This window comes from Hippocampus guttulatus, chromosome 11 (genome assembly GCF_054856545.1).
Source record: "Hippocampus guttulatus isolate MCC_2025c chromosome 11, RoL_Hgut_1.0, whole genome shotgun sequence".
Lineage (NCBI taxonomy): Eukaryota > Metazoa > Chordata > Actinopteri > Syngnathiformes > Syngnathidae > Hippocampus > Hippocampus guttulatus.
The window spans coordinates 14,280,817-14,296,083 of NC_141271.1; the positions used below are offsets into that span (position 1 = coordinate 14,280,817).

The following is a 15,267-nucleotide window of genomic DNA, read 5'->3' on the forward strand; positions in this document are numbered from 1 at the left end:
CATTTACGGAATAATATACTCGGTAGGAATACATAAAAAGTTGACTTAATAGTGGTGAACATTTTAGCCTGAGCAAAAAGAAAGTGGATTCTGCAGGTCCTGAAAGAATTTAGACAAGAGGTTTAATTTAAAATAAATCTTACGTTTACTTAAAAAAAACCTACTAATTCATTTTTGGGGGGGGGGGGGGCGAAAACATGGAACCAAATAAAAAAAATTCAATATCTGAAAATCGACCACATTTTCGTTTGTTATTTTGGAATAACAAAATAAAATTCGAAGTTTATGTTGTGACACTATAACCACCAACATTTTCCTCTGTAGGCTAAACACGAACGAAGCAGCAAAACAAAAACATGACATTTCGGAAAGTAGTTGTCTTTTATTTGAAGAGTGCAAATATCTTCTTCAGAACAATTGCAAGTTTTATTGTTTACCAACATGAAGATATCCATATCTACCGGTATACATTAATTAGAACAGGCACAAATTCAAAACCAACCTGAGTTGCACTGTTACAAAAATAAAACTGTAGCATCCAAAGGTGAGGCCCTGGTAAGGTCCTTCCAGTCTAGCAAGTCATTAATCTGGCGCATTCTGTCTGGCAGAAAGGATGGCGTTAGACCAACAGGACGGGTGCGAAGCAATGGTCACAGTTTGAGAGTGTTCCTGCTCAGTGTTGTGCTCTGTCGATAAAATACAGTGAGAGAGCCACGTGTTAGAGACCATGCATCCCTGGTGGAGACAGGGGAGAGAAGTTGCCAAAGCTTGAAACAGGGTTAATAGCAGGTCATTGGAAAATAATAGATGTAAAGAGGTGAAGCAAGCAATTGCAACATCTAAATCTCTTTAAGGGACACAAAAATAAAGCTACATTCGATTAGTACTGTTTGTGAAAGATGAGAGATGATGAAATGAAGGATTGGAACAGGCTCATAATGCATCACAGCATACATATACCCCCATGCCATGCAAATAAAAGGCCAGATTATTTTCTGCCCTTCGACTGGTATTTGTTGAGAGGAAGAGCAAAAATGTAAACCATAAGGACAAAAATACTCGGGCATGTGGTCATTGGAAGAAAATACTGATGGAGTTGACTACTTTTCTCTCTGTTCTAGTTCCTTCCAACTGGGAAGGAACAGTTATTCAAATTCAAGTCCACATCGCAATGTAGCAGAATGCAATTTTCAATACGCAAAGGCTGCCAAAATAAAACTCTTCATTCTGGTCCAACAATGTGTGTGTGTGTACACCTCTTGAGTGAGGCATGTCAACTATCCCTCAGATAAAGTACTGTACAGCCCCCAGCCCCCCATGCAGTCAATGAATCATGCGGGGATGGCGTTCCAAAAGACTAACATCTGACTGCGCAAGAACGTTATGTGAACCTCGGTTCTTGCCGATATCTACATACTAGTTCTGCAGTTTTTTAAACATTTGTTTTAAACTCTCCTTTCATCGAGAAAGAAAGCAAACTGCACTCACATGGGCCAGAGCCGAGAGTCAAATCTCAAAGCTCACTTCTGTGGTACCACTATATAATGTAAAATAACAACAAAAAACAAAACCAAACTATAAAAATGTATCGCTTTAAAAAAACTCAACGTAGCGGTGGTGTGAACGATGGACTGCGATGTAGAGGACTGCGGACATTGCGGACTGGATGTGAATTTCTCCTGCTACAAATAACTCACCAAGTTGCGTCTCCTGTCTATCTCCTGTGGTGGGGCGGACATCCCCTGCTTGGGCCGTGTGTGCGAGGAAGCCCTCATGGTAGACTCTGAGCTGTCCAAGCGCTCTGTTCTCACAGATCCTCTGGTACGGTACCAGTGCTCCGCCTCGCACTCAGAGTACGGAGGCAAAGGATCCTCCTCGTCTGGACGGTGGCTAGGTGAGCGACTGTAGGAGTTGTTGCCACCTTTGCCTTTGGACAGAGTGTCGCTGTCCTCAGCTGGCCTCGCAGCGCCCCTGTTTCCCCTCGCTTTACTCTCCATCACGTGGGTCAGGAAAGTGCCATCATAGTCCTCGTAAAAGGCCGGTTGGGAGGCAAGTTCGCCATCCCATGTGCCCCTTCTCTTCTGTGGTAAAGGCAAGTGGCTGCCGGGATCCCAGCCTTCATCATCATCTCTATTGCAACGTCTCGGAGGGCTGTAATCCCCGTTATCCGGGAGCTCGGCCCGACGACTGCGGGAATTGTACGACCGTGCAAAATCCTCCAGCTCGTCAAGTGAGCCAGTGCGGCCCCTCCTGCTCAAAGGCTTTCTCTGGATGTGCTCTGAGCAAGCATTCCACCTGTGGGAATGGATGGGACATGCATCAAAAGATTGACTCAAAGTCTTTTGCTTTTTGTTTGGGGGGTGGGGGAACCAAAGGTGGGGAACCAAACATCAAACACGATGTCATTCTGAATTTGTTTGGTTTTTATTTTGGGCTTTTTTTGTAGCTTTTATTCAGTGTGAAACTTGAAACAAGACATCAATATATCGCACATGACAAGGATTTCAACGTCATTTTTTTTTGTAGTCAATGCTAAAGTGATGTTAGTCAATGCCGAGTCATCAATGATTTCATTGATACTTTTTCAGTCGATGACTTGCTATTGGTGCAACTACATTGTTTCTTTCTCATTTGATCACATTCACCTTTCACAGCCTTGCAAACTGTCGGAATTGATGCAACTCCGACACCAATTTATGCAACCTTGCTACTTGCTACAGTACTACAGAAAAAACAACACAGGATGGAATGCTCGGCAATAATGCTTTGTAGCATACCTGCAGTTGTGTTTTCTGAATTGCAAGAGTTTTACACGTTCCGTCTACCAAGCAGATCCTTCACTGTATTATATGTCTTCTCGGCTATAGAGGGTCATTTGATGTATTTGTTCAATGACGGCTCACATAAGGATTTTAAGCTGTTCGTCAGCGAGAGAAAGCCGGCGCCTTTTTAGGTGGGCATTCATTTCTGAGGACATCGGAATCTGATTTCAGTGAGGTATCCTTAATGTTGATGTCAAAACTTGTGATGGACATGATTTGAATTGAGCATGCCGCCAATCCAAAACAATTCTATAAAATTGGCCAAATTCTTAATAATCAATGAAGTGAATGGCAACTTTGCTCAATCCTCATTTCTTAATTTTTAAAAGCACCTCTCCAGTTCATCGTCAGAGTAGTTGTCTCGTTCCCTCCTGCGTCTTCTGCCTTGTGCGCGCGGAGCCGTTCTCACAGACACCTGATCGTCAGCGTCGGCAATGGGCGGCAGCGCCTTCACCTGGACGGTGTGGTAGGTGTGTCTAAAATCAGCATTTCTTCCCTCATGGAGAGAGCTGAGTTCTGACAGACTAGCGGCTGTTTTGGACACACATATCGCAAACATTAAATGATGACAATAATACTTGGATACAATTTCATGTTATGACATGAAGAGGATGATTGGAATGGAAACAAGCACGACCCAATTCACACAAATCATGCAGGACGTAAATGGGAAACAACACACACAGCCACAATGCCACTATACTACAGATTAAAGACACTAGTCTAGTTTACACTGCCTTACGTTTGAGTGTAGCCATCTTGGCAGTGGGAACCTGAGCCAACTCATTTTTTATGCGGTACAGAACTTGCATTGAGCCCCTGTGGTCCTGCCTGGCTTTCAGGCGGTAATCACTGCAGACTGTGGATACGAACACACACATACAAACGGTGCCCTCCATAATTGTTGGCAACCCTGGTTAAGATGCTTTCTTTATTTACTGATGAATTAAATAGTCTTTTAAATAATATAGGACCAAACTTTGAAAAAGTGAGGAAAATCCAATTTTAAATTAAAGTGCACTTATTCCGTGGGGATTATTGGCACACCTGTTTTACCAACAGCGCCTAATCTTCTCCTGTAATATTTCACAAGATGGGAGAAAACAGAGAGAGGGACATGAGTCCTCTTCTCTGCACTCTCCACAGGTTTTCAACGGGTGGTCAATGGACCCAGATGGCCATGGGAGGAGCTTAATTCTGTCTACAATTATCAGTATGCAAGTACACTTCTGCAATAAAAATGGAATTAAGTTTAAGGCTTTTCACACATTTTCACCAGGGGTGTCAATAATTATGGAGGGTACTGCATCCACATAAACATGCAAGGACTGTACACACACACACTCATTGGGCACACCTGCACATTCTGTTCCTCGCATGTTGCCAAAGATTGTGCGGTTGTAAGTAAGTAAGTTGTTACTGACTGTATAGATTTATGCATATTAAATTCATGCAAACATTTATTATAAGTAGACCGCAACAAAAACATGCTTCTGCAGTACTGTGCAAAATTCTTAGGCCCTTACTTTTAGCCTTGTAATTTTAATGAACTTTTTTACAATAGCTATACAGACATAGGATAGTCATTTAGTTTTTTGGTATTATCCGATAATGTTTAAAGATCTTTGCTGCATTGCTGTGTTGGTAACTCATAGCACTGTTAAAATATCAACGGCAACGGTGACCCAAGACCTTTGCACTCTATTGCATATGAAACTGTATTAAGAGATGAAATGAACGTGTTAGTTGATTGTTGGTTTTAATGACACTCACCACCAGCCAGGTTATTTTCCAATGTAGGGATAGAGGCCATCGAGGGGACAGAGACAACAGAGGTGAGATTTGCCTCCGGGTGTGATTTAGGGCCAAGAGGCATCACAGTGGGGACTCCAGGAATGAAGTAGGGATACATTTGCATCTGAGCGGGCGGCCCGCTCTTCGCCTTCTTCCCGGCCTCGTATACTGCATGAGGAGAATGCGCTTAAGACTTTGCATACGACCTAAGTAAAAAAGCTGTTTGAGATGACATGTGAAGCTACGTACAGTGTCGTGGGCAGCAGCAGGTTTCAGGGCAGCAGCAACATTTCACGTAGCAGCAGCAGGAGTGCGGGCAACACTGGCACCAGCAGATGCCCATCAGCAGCAGGAACAAGATGCTGCCCAGACCCACACAGCCTACGAATGCCCACTCTGTAATCCAGACACAAACATACGCAAATACTTTAAAAGGATTGACAGTGTTGACATGACGCTGTCAGATTGTGTAGTGTAACGCTGCGCCTATTTCAATGTGCACAATTTATCCACACTCTTTTAATACCCTTTAATTCTCATCTGTTTCCTCCCTTTGTATTATAATAACGTAGCTAGAGTGGCCAGGGTAATTTGCTTCTCCATGATAATTGTGTTTAAAAAGTAATAGAGTACAGAATAAGTGGCACCACAAACCGTTCTTTTCGATAAGAACACCGAAGGACAGTTTTTCCGTTGCAGCAAATTGGAATAAGTCGCTCAATTATATTAATTAGTGATAATACCAAACTACTTCTTCCCAAAAGTAATTGAGTTACTTACTCTGTCACTGCCTTGTAAAAGTAATTAGTTTGGAAACTCTAAATTGTCTTTTGGTGTGACTGTGCATGTGTTTTTTTTTTGTAGATGCGATTGGCTGGCAACCAATTCAGGGTGTACCCCGCCGACTGTGGGATAGGCTCCAGCACGCCCCGCGACCCTCGTGAGGATAAACGGTTCGAACAATGGATGGATGGAAATAAGTAATGTAATCCAATTTATTAAATCATGTGTTCGATTATTTCAGCATATTGTACTGTACAGTATTAGAGAGTCCTGTCATTATTGTAACACACTGTACAGCACCCTATTGTACAACCTCGTGCCATGGCACCTCTTACCTTCCTGCAACTTGAATCTAGAAGTGAAACCGGAAAAAAAAAATCTGACCTATGATGACAATGCTAACATATATCATCCTGTCATATCACAATGAACAACGAACAATCTGGCATATGGCACCATATTCCACTAGCAATTGGAAGTACACTGCCAGCTGTGGCTAACAGTATCTTCTCATTGTCATTCTTATTGTTGTCTTATCTGTCTAATAATTATGGTCATCCCAGATGGGGGATTCCCCCTCTCATAGTGTTTCAATTTTTTTTCTTTTTTCCCCGATATGGGGTTTGAGTTTTTCCTTGCCCATTTGGGCAGGGAGGTGGGGGATGTCACTAATATTTGTCATCTGAAGCCCTCTGAGACTCCTGTGATTAAGGGCTATACAAATAACCTTGACTTGACATTCCCCCTTCAAGATTGAAACAAGAAGTGCACCTCATAAACAATAAACCTTCGTCAAGCATTTTGGACATATTTACAAATGGACACCAACTCGAATGAAGGATACAACTTCATGAATCGAGATTTTTCAGATGTGGTGGTGCAAAAGAATTCAACAGGAGATGAAATGTCTTTCACACTGAGGTTTCAAGTTGAAGAAAGTGGATTTGGCAGTAAAAAAAAAAAAAAAAAAAGCAAAATGAAAACTGATTTTGTGAGACATGAACTGCTGGGAACTCCTTTGAACAGCACAATGCATACAGAATGAAGGAAACAGAAACACTCTGTCCAACACAGTGTCAAAATATCGGTTGAATACATCGACCCGTGAGAGTAAAAAGTAAAAAAGGAAGTAATAAAAGCAGTAGGCGTCTAAGCATAGACCTGAAGAAAAGTGTTGAAAATGTACCTGGCATAATCTCCACGTCAAACTCAGGTAGGATATCAGCCTGCTCAGATGTCCTGCCTGTAGAGAGACGGAGATAAGCGGGGAAGGTCCGCAGAGGGCGCGGGAAGCATGAGAGGAAGTCAGGTAAGATCAGGCCAAATTGGTAGCTCTTGTTAAATTAATGATCAGCGGTTGTGGATCGTTAAGTAGACTACTGGTAAATAAAAAATGACCAATAATACACCAGCATTGCTGACAAGCACCGTTTAACTATTTCACAAAACAAACTATGACTCACGTATCTCTATAACAAATGAAATTTAAATTTAGTTGCATTGTTTGAAAAATGCTCATTCTTAAATGAGCACCGATTGTTTTTTATTTTTTATTTTTATTTTTAGCTCCAGATCATCTTCATGAATGCCAAAATATGAAAATATTGTTCTAATGAATATATTAAAATAACACAACTGACATTATATCTGGAAACGGCTGAACTTCAACAAACTAGTTGGTACTGTATTAGCTTGTTTTTTTGGGGATGCTAGCATGCTAAACAGAGGTTAGCCATTCATTGACCCTCAAGCAAATTAAATGCCTTTTTCATACTATAGCACATTTAACCCCCCAAATGGCCACACAGTGCTTTACAAGACACCAGTACATGTCAAGTACACAAGAACACCATGCTTTTAGCTCTCTTTGTCAAAGGCCAAAGGGTGAGGCGTGTGAACTGTAACTGGGGCACAATTTACAGCAGTTTAACATGGGAAGCGGTCCTACATAATTACACCACAGTATCACTTTTGTGCTTTATATATACGGATTTAAAAAGAAAAACCAGGATGCAAAGATGTTAGCCACCAACTCTGGAGCAACAGGAAAACAAGCAGCAAGTTCACTCTGATAAAATGTAACTCTGGCGTGCCATGCACATACCACAATACTTCACAACACACATAGAGAGAGAGTGGGAGTTACTCAGCAAGTCAATAAAAGATAAAGCGGTCCTAGGATATGAGGCAATAAGAGGATGTGAGCAGACTTGGCATGTCAGAAGGGGTGAATGCCATAGAAAAATGCATTCAAAAGAAAAATGCTTACATACTACTACTACTACTACCACCTTCTACTACTACTACATGCGGAATACTTTTTTGAACATGTAGAATGTACCTGGATCAAGAGAAATCAGTGAACCATGCATGACATTTTCATGTTCCTAAAATAATGACCTAAGGGTTTTTTTCAGCAAGAACAAAAACAAAAACTGAACCATATAATGAGTCTATATTAATTCCGTTTTTTATTTTAGGGTTAGAACTGCACAATCTGTTCAACTCAGGATGCTCACATCATGTTCATCTGACCTTTTCATCCTCAAAATGTCACATTAGACAAAACAGGCAAGTCTCAAAAGCATTGGTGAATAAAGGATTATAAAACAGACAGTGGCGAAAAGATGATTTGAAATGATTTGGCCAAAAAAATGTTGGCTCCAGTTGCACAAAATCTTATGAATTGCCACAAAATGGATCAGCACTACGGCGTACAGACAGTGCCATATAGCTTCCGCAGCCGCTGTGCCTGCTGTGATGTAATTTTGCGCTGATATGTGTCACTTCAGAGACTTTCTGTCCACACTATATTTGTAACATGAAAGGCTATCTGAAACGGTCGGATTCAACAAAAAACAACCCGAATTGTGCATTATACTCTCAGTGTGAACATAACCTTCGGGGAAAAAAAAAATCTTTGGCAAAAAAAAAAAGACATTTCGGGATAACCCTGTGGCTCTCCACATCACCACTAGCCACCCTGAACACACATTCAGCTCTTTCAAAATAAAGCCTGTTAGCATCGTGAGAGTTTTTGAAGGATGGAAACCACTACATTTCTGTTGCAGCAGTTTTGAAACTGAAGTCGCCGCTCTTTAGCTTGCGGATAGGCAAAATAAATTGAACCTTAGCTTAGCTTTAGGCCGATTCAAAGCTCTGATTGAGTGTGACGTATTATGACTTTCATTTTTTTCTTTTAGAGCAAAAAGTAAAATTTTGGGGGCACAATAAGACAACTTTCCCCCCTATATTTTTTTAAGTGTGTCCAAGCAAGTCCCCCCCCCCCCCAAAAAAAAGAGCTCCAGCTATGGATTGAGTCGGATGAATGCCTGTATATGTGTGTGTTAAAGCAACTTGAACCCAACGGTTACGCTTTAGACATTTAATAACTGTCAATCAAAATTGAGCAGGATCATCTCTGTCAAAGCAGATTTATTTCTCATTTGATCTACGTATTGGCGTACCTCATGAAGTGTCCACCTAAGATAGTGTTTTTCATACCTAGCACTAGTAACTCCATCTGGGCCTCGTCAGTGCCTTCCAGGTCATCGGAGACGACGACTTTGCAGAAATACACTCCGCTGTCGCCCCACTGTACCTGCCCGATCCGCAGGTCTGCTTCTGCACGAAGATGAGAAACCCGTTTTTATAAAATAATTGACTGTCTTACATTAAATGTGTATGTGATAGGGCGGCCCGGTAGTCCAGTGGTTAGCACGTCGGCTTCACAGTGCAGAGGTACCGGGTTCGATTCCAGCTCCGGCCTCCCTGTGTGGAGTTTGCATGTTCTCCCCGGGCCTGCGTGGGTTTTCTCCGGGTGCTCCGGTTTCCTCCCACATTCCAAAAGCATGCTTGGCAGGTTGATTGGAAGCTCTAAATTGTCCCTAGGTGTGAGTGTGGGCGTGGATGGTTGTTCGTCTCTGTGTGCCCTGCGATTGGCTGGCAACTGATTCAGGGTGTCCCCCGCCTACTGCCCGAAGACGGCTGGGATAGGCTCCAGCACCCCCCGCGACCCTAGTGAGGATCAAGCGGTTCGGAAAATGGATGGATGGATGGATGTATGTGATAATCATGACCGGCATCACCAGAGGTGGGCAGTAATGAGCTACATTTACTCCATTACCTTTATTCAAATAACGTTTGGAAAAAAATGTTCCCGGTCAGGGTAGTTTTGATGGCAAATAATTTGGTCTGAAACCAAATATGCATTTTTGGACCGTTTTTGACTTAGCCTCTGTAGTGGCCACGGGCCATCAGGCCACCCTTAATGTCAAAATCTGCCATTAAGATAGTATCTCACTGAGCGGCGAATGTTGATGGCTTGTCAGGAGTCATTCAAGAGGGGTGTTCACACGGCACACATTTGCTCCGGCGCTGCACCGATGTATTTTGTTGCGATATATTTTGCACCGCAGCAAATTGTGTGGAGCGTTCACACGTACAAAGCCGCTGAGCGTGTCTGCACCGGCACAGCGTCGGTGCAGCCCCACTTGCGTTCACACGGCAGTTTCTGCAGCGGGGCAAAACGACAGAAAACAAATGAGCTGTCGTGTTGGTTCTTTTTAAAACGTATACACAACTCAAGCGACTACTGGACAGGTACGTCCTTCTCCTTCTCGGTCTCCGTGCCTTCTGCTGGAGAGTGACCGCCCCCGAAAACGTAAATCAACGATGACTTCAATGACACTCAGAAAAGCAAACACGTAATGCGCCAAACAGAAAATCAAGAGAGGAAATCACAAAATAAATTATATGGGGAGCGGGGGGTTGTGAACACACAACAAATGAACAAACTATACAAACAACTCCGAGACAGTCCAGTCTTCTACAAAAGGAAAGATGTTACCAGCAAAGTCTTGTGTCGTTATTAAACAAACACATGACGGAAGTCCGACAGAGCACGAAAGCAACGCATTCTCGCCGTACGTAAACTCTTCACAAGCATTTGCTCTGGAGCAAATTTAACCCAGTTGCGTTCACACGTGCAAATTTACACCGGTGCTGCTTCGCTAACGAGCATTTGCTCTGGAGCAAATTTTTAAACCACCTCCCTGAGGTGGATCAAATTTGGTCCGGTGTAAGCTGTTTTCCGGGGCTACGCCGGAGCTAATTTGCACGTGTGAACGCTCTACTGGGGCAGCCCCGTCGTAGCACCGGACCAAATCTTGCCGTGTGAACACCCCTAAGGTCGCAAGCAATTGCGGAGAAGTTCACCAGATGTTCGCAAACTGTTTAATTGGTCACGGTTTTGAACACGTTGGTGAAATGTAGTCATCACTACTAATTACATTTGATTAGCGAACAGTGCCGGGAACTCCAAATTGTACGGCCTTAGGATCGTTCAACTGTCACCTGCATCTTGTTGCAAAGATTAAGGTTTGTGCGTCATGCATCGCTCCCTGTTGAAAGTGGCACACTAGCGTATTATGAGAAGACGTGTGCCGTTTTCTGATAAGGCCTGATGTTCAAAAGGGGTCCAGTGGAATAGAGGTGGAAGAGGGTTGTATTCACAAGTGGTGTTGGCCTATTGTGAGGTAAATACAAAGAGGATTTAATGAGGGCAGTGATTCCCAACTGACAGATCATCAGCTAAGACTTGGCTTCCTGCAATTATCTCACTTGTGCATTCAATTCAACAGGCCCACATTTCCACAGTTGGAAGTCATTTTGTGTGTAAATTCAGACAAGATTCTCATTATTTTTCATTTAAGACTTTAAATCAGTGGGGTACAAAGGTATACATGTTGATGGTCCACTCTGTTAAATATTCCAGAGTCCTATTATAATATTTTAGCCTGTTTTTCCAATTAATTAGTGTGCATTTCACTTATTCAGTTAAATAATGCAATTGATTTATTGAAAATAATAAATACAACATATTAGCAAAATGAAAGTACATTTATTTTAAATAACTAGTTAATCAAACTTTTAGTTAATAAATTATAAACTACTCATAATTTCTTAAAAATTAGCACAAATGATTATTTTACTTTTGTTATATAAATACAAAATATTGGTCAAATTTATTTTACATTTTCAAGTTACCAAATAATAATCATAACGACATAATTTCTAAATAGTCCATCCATCCATGATCTGAACCGCTTATCCTCTTAAAGGTCGCAGGCGAATCATAAGCAATAAAATTAAAATGAGTGTTAATGATTTTATTATTATTGTTATTAAACAAATATGTCATGTGGGGGTTTCATGGCTTTGGAGATATGAGGATTCCGCCAAACGCCCGCGTTATGCCCTGTGAGGACAAGTGCAATAGAAAATGGATGGATGGAATTCTTCAAGAAAACGTTAAAAGAGTAATAAATTATATTACTGTTTATGATGGAAATGTCCCTGTTCGTGTAGTAGTCCGCCCGCGTCATGGTGGATCCTTGCGCCGAAGCCACCACCCGAACCGTGCGGAACCTGTCGGCGCAGTCCACGTGGGACTTGTCGGCCTTCCCTGAGGCCTTCGTACCCGGCAGGTGGAGAGGCAAGAAGGAGTCGCCGGTACGGTCGTGGCAGAAGGACTTGTACCACCACTGCACCACCGGCTGCTGTGTGGAAGATGTCCGGTAGTGACACGGTAGGACCACTGACTGGAAGAGCATGGCGGACTGCTGCTTCTCCGGCACTGTGACGTACATGCCATTGCACAGGCACACTGACAAAACACATAAGAATAAGTTGTTAGAATACACGTTCCGATCAAGAATACCTGAAACAAACACTTAAAGGCGAAATGAATTGCACAGTGAATTCTTTTGCAAAAGTCGGACAATTCGACATTAAGACAGATCTCAAAGGTCTTTCTTTATGGGGGTTTCAAACACTGATTTTTACACCTTCCTACACACAATTGCGACATACACTTCTTACATACACTTCATGCATGACTTCTTTAATTTTCCATTTCGATCAACAGACATACAACCAATCTTGTCTCGGAATCATTTGTACCTTTTTTTTCAGAGCTTTTCCCAAATATTTGAATAGTTCGCCATGAAGATCAAAGTCACGATGGTTGACACAATTATACATGTCATAATTGTACACATCAAAGCGCGTACCAAATTTAGGGAACTTTTTTTCTTTCAAGATGGGGTTTAAAATAAATTGATTTTTGGAAACGAGCATCATTTTGGCTCTTATTTGGACAACTGTGCAAATGCCTTTTTTTGGTTGCATCAAAGTGATGTCATAAAACTAAGCCCCCTTAGATGGACAAAACCGTGTAGATTTTGCTGCTCAATTCATATTCCACAAATACACAATTAGTCAGAAAACCACGTTTCGACTGGTGGGGCAGTGTAGAACATTTTAATGTCACAAAAATGCCTAACTTGACTTCCCTCTTAACTAACTGAACTAACCACTTTGCACCTGAACAAGCGGCGCTTGGTAGATAACTTGTCCAGTATCAAAACAAAAGGCAGACGTTCGGTGTGTGTGTTGCGGCCGCCACACTGCCAGGGTCAGGGGGGTTAAATTCCAATGTGTGTGCGGGGAGTGGGTGCATTAGGAGGGAGTATGAAGAGGCACGGGATAGTCATCACAGAGGGAGGGGGTGGCTGAAGTGAGCAGACACTTGTGGCTGCATTCTACCGTGTTAAGTTAACTTGAGGAGGGGCAGGAAATCGCTGTAAACAACTCCTAAAGACGGGAAATGACCAAAATAAAATGAGCACCCACCCACAAAAGACATACCTGATAGCAAAGTCAGTTTAAAATCTTAACACGTTGCTTGATCATAAATGCCTCTCCCGCATATGCATGATGATGAGTATGTAATTTCACAGCCCTGACCGAGCTCTGAAATTCCTCCCACAAGTCTTCGCTTTTGTTTCCCCATTGTTTGTAAGCTGCACCCCCCCGCCCACCCCCTCCTGTCCCACTTGAGGTCCAGAAAGGGGCAGGAGTTTACTCCCTCACAGCCAATGAGAAGATCAGGCCAGGCCCAGCTGCGCATGAACAGACCAAGTGACTGCTAAGGATTAATAGCGGACCGTTAGATCCCACGAATGCAGTCGGCAAGTGGGAGCACAGAACAACCTGACTGTCATTTCAGTACGATAAGTATTGTTGACAGCGAGTGTTACACAGCTGCTTTGATAAAAGGGACTATGTTGTGCCTATACTTTAAAGCAAGGTTTCCCAAACATTAGAGCTGAACGGTGGGTATTTGTAGGCATTTTCTTTAATTAAAAGAGCTGATTTTATGAATTGTGAACAAGGCACATCATTTCTTGCCAAATGACTTTTTGAGTTATGTGCGTCGTGTTTTTTTTTTTTAAATAGAAGTCACGGCAATACATGACGGGAAAGCCTGTTTTGAACATGTATACCAGTGACAAAGCAGCATGTTTCCTGTCAGTCCTTTCCTTTCAACGTTTCCTGCTTTTACTCAGACATTCCTTCATATTGAATCATTTGTCCGACAAAAACTTCACACTGATAAGACCCACTAAGCAGTTTCATATTTGATACGGAAAAAAATACATTGTTTTGAAAATACAAAACATTACAATGTGATGAGATCTTTTCAAGGTACAAAATATAAGATAGGTATTTCATCTAATCATGTTTTATTATGGCAGACCCTGCACATTTTTATAGATCATACTTTTAGTATAATTGTTGGATAATAAATATGCTATCAAATATAATAAAAATCACCTAATTTGGAGATGCATGTGCACAGATATATTTGGAATAGGTTTAGTGCTGTTTATCATAAGAGTAGGAGAGTAATCATCAGTTACCACTTTGATTATTTAATGGTAATTACGCAATATAGAAGGGCTTATTATCAGGTTATTGTTATAGTCTTAAAAGTCGTATATATTATTAACACAATTTGGTACATCATTTAGGATTTCAATTTATATACCTTTCATTTCATGACAACATGAGGGCAGAGAGAGACCATTTATGAACATGTAAGTTGAAAATTGCTCATGATGGACAGCTCCTCCTCACTCAGAATTTGTATCATAAGAGCACATACAGAAATTGTGTCGTATCCACAAATACAGCAATAGCATACCCCATAACGCAATTACAGAGATTTATCATACACTTGCCTTTATAACGATTTATACATGCATAAAACAAGTTGAAAACCCGTTGCGAATGCAAACCCAATCAAAGGCTATGACGCAAGTTCTTTGATACGAAGCATCGTCTGCTGGTGAAGAGGTTCAAAGAGGCTTCAACCTGTTGCGCTGATGTTGCAAAAAAATGTTCTCGCCAAACAAAATCGAAATAAAAGGAAACAATTGCGCTTACCCATAGCTCCTACTAAAACGGCCAAACGATGGAAATTCATCATTTAATCCCTCTGTCGGTCAGGACCAGCACGTATCCTCACGCACAAGCACACGGTAGTCGCCGGCAACTGCTGAGCGAAGGAGGGACTCCCAACACAACAAACTAACGGGACGGACTGTACCACTTCATGACACCCGTGAGGGGGAGGGGATAGAACCGTTTCTCCTCACCCTCCCACTAATCAAGTCCCATAAGGCATGTTTTTTTGTAATGTTTGAACTTTTTACCTGCGTTTAAATATTGGTACATTTCGCGCGAGCGTGTGTGTGTGTGTGTGTGTGATTTAGCATGATTGACATTTTGAAAAAAAATATGTTGAAATGGATTTTTTTACTTTTTTTTCCCAAATGCTTTGAACGCTCCTTTCCGTGTTAATAATAATGATAATATAGAGGGTTGATAGCGTAAATGATTTCCTACAGCCGTAATGTACTTTGCAATAATGATAATATAGAGGGTTGATAGCGTAAATGATTTCCTACAGCCGTAATGTACTTTGCTTGTTTATTTATATTATTATGCACTCTGTACAACT

General features: G+C 41.8%; 1 protein-coding gene across 3 annotated transcripts; it reads right to left on the reverse strand.

Annotated features, from left to right (window-relative positions):
• Positions 1-362: 362 nt before the first annotated feature.
• On the reverse strand, positions 363-14,819 carry LOC147198237 (immunoglobulin-like domain-containing receptor 2). 3 transcript variants are annotated; one of them, XM_086124418.1, is made up of 10 exons: positions 14,691-14,819; positions 11,737-12,066; positions 8,904-9,023; positions 6,586-6,642; positions 4,866-5,012; positions 4,596-4,784; positions 3,565-3,681; positions 3,155-3,353; positions 1,698-2,295; positions 363-686 (listed from the first exon to the last, which is right to left on the reverse strand). In XM_086124418.1, the coding sequence occupies exons 1-10, from the start codon at positions 14,731-14,733 to the stop codon at positions 651-653; spliced, it is 1,836 nt and encodes a 611-aa protein (XP_085980544.1). In that variant the 5' UTR covers positions 14,734-14,819; the 3' UTR covers positions 363-650. The 3 variants fall into 3 exon arrangements, with proteins under 3 accessions (XP_085980544.1, XP_085980545.1, XP_085980546.1); XM_086124419.1 differs by lacking the exon at positions 6,586-6,642; XM_086124420.1 differs by lacking the exon at positions 3,565-3,681.
• Between the last annotated feature and the right edge of the window lie 448 nt (positions 14,820-15,267).